Source organism: Pollicipes pollicipes, unplaced genomic scaffold (assembly GCF_011947565.3).
Source record: "Pollicipes pollicipes isolate AB1234 unplaced genomic scaffold, Ppol_2.1 Scaffold_4219;HRSCAF=4965_pilon_pilon_pilon, whole genome shotgun sequence".
NCBI classification, from domain to species: domain Eukaryota; kingdom Metazoa; phylum Arthropoda; class Thecostraca; order Pollicipedomorpha; family Pollicipedidae; genus Pollicipes; species Pollicipes pollicipes.
In genome coordinates, this window is record NW_023596448.1 from 25,717,574 (window position 1) to 25,719,407 (window position 1,834).

General features: G+C 63.5%; 1 protein-coding gene across 1 annotated transcript; it reads right to left on the reverse strand.

Moving 5' to 3' along the window:
* Positions 1–273: 273 nt before the first annotated feature.
* On the reverse strand, positions 274–1,123 carry LOC119095063 (uncharacterized). Its single transcript, XM_037217960.1, has 3 exons — positions 1,041–1,123; positions 579–859; positions 274–328 (listed from the first exon to the last, which is right to left on the reverse strand). The coding sequence occupies exons 1-3, from the start codon at positions 1,047–1,049 to the stop codon at positions 274–276; spliced, it is 345 nt and encodes a 114-aa protein (XP_037073855.1). The 5' UTR covers positions 1,050–1,123.
* Between the last annotated feature and the right edge of the window lie 711 nt (positions 1,124–1,834).

Genomic DNA, 1,834 nt, shown 5'->3' on the forward strand with positions numbered 1-1,834 from the left:
GCAGAAACAGCAGACGTACAAGGAGTACATTGTATTCACGACATATGCGCGAGCGGGCACATGCCGCTATGCAGACAGCCTATGGTATGAACAATGACGTCCCACATGATTCACTCTGCAGATCACCTGACATCGGCGGCGGTTTTCTCAGCAGCACCAGACGAAATCGTTGCCGGCGCGTCGCCTCCGACGAGCCAGCCGTAGTGGCGCGGCTCGACGGACTGCGGCGCGCAGCATGAAGGGGAAGGGGGGAGCGCGCTCCTGTCGACCAGCTTATTCGGCGACCTCGACGGCGGGGGTCTCCTTGGCCTCCTCGATCTTCTCCACGCTCAGGGCAGGCCGTAGCCGAGACCGGCGTAGCCCAGGCCGGAGTAGGCGACGGCGGGGGCGGCGGCGTAGCTCAGAGCGGGGGCGGCGGCGTAGGTGGTCAGAGCCGGGGCAGGCGGCGTAGGTGGCCACAGCCGGGGCAGCGGCGTAGGTGGCCACAGCCGGGGCGCGGCCGTAGGTGGCCACGCCGGGGCAGCGGCGTAGGTGGCCACGGCCGGGGCAGCGGCGTAGGTGGTCACGGGGGCGGCGGCGCGTAGCTGGCCACGGCCACGGGGGCGGCGTGCTCCACGGTGGTGGACTTGACGATGGGCGCGCCGTGGCTGTAGGAGACGCCGACCGGGCGACGCACCGTTGAGATGACGGGGTTGATGGAGGCGTAGGCGTGCGCCTCGTCCGTGCGGTAGGCGAAGTTGCCGCCGAACCGGTGGCTCTGGATGATGGCCGAGTCGTGGCTCGGGGCCCGGAGCAGGGTGGTGGCCGGGGCGACCAAGCCGGCGCTGGCACAAGCCAGGGTGGCGCACAGGGCAACGATCTGCGGACAGCGGAGGCACGGCGTCACCGAGTGAACCACGTGGTGTAACTCGTGAAAGACCATGCAGTCTATCATAGCGGCGTTGCATGTGTATTCCTGGCCAGACTGCGCTGTCAGCCGTTGTCGTTTTCTGCCACCATCATCCTGCGTCGTCGCATGCCTGCCCCAGCCCTGGACTTACCACCTTCATGATGGTGCTGGCTGGATGAGTCTGCAGACGAGAATGCTTTGTCGGCGGCTGGCGGCGGTTTTATACGGCCGACTGGTGACGTCACGACGGGAGGTCCTCAGGCCGGTCGGCGGCGGACGGCGAAGGTCGCCGAGCGGGGCGGCTCCCTGCCTCTCCCCTCCCCCTCATCCTCTGCTCGGCGGGCGGAGCGACCCCACCCGGTCGCCTTGCGGCCGGGAGGCGCGGCGGCAGCGAGAGAGATCGGAACGGGATCAGGCTCTCAGGCTGGACGGACAGGCGAGCTGAGTGCGTAATGCATCCCCCCGGTGTTTGGACGAGAAGTGCGATGTGTTGTGCGTAGCGCAGGAGTATAACCAGCAGATGCCTCGGGCGACGTGAGATGAGCGAGGACAGAGGAGGGGCGGTAGAAGTGCGAACAGTGCCGAGGAATTGCATCAGAATAACAGGGCTACACCCTGCTTTGGGGTTAATTTATCATGAGGACTTTGGGCGAATGTAAGGTTTCCTTGAAAAGTGGGAAGGGATAAGCCTGATGTACCGGTTTCTACGTCTAGAACTAGCGATTGCTGCAGGTGGTGCCGATACTTAGGTCTTTTGGCTGCAGATATCTTAAGCAGCCATACAAATGATGTTTTGTCATTGCTTTGCAGAGCGAACATTTCGTGAGTGTTCAACGGATAAGTCGTGCACTGATTCGACCTTAGCGTCCTTAATAGCCGAGCACAGTGCTCGAAGGCTGTCTGACTGGGTCCGACCACGCCCAACAGTTTTGTCGCCGAAATCGA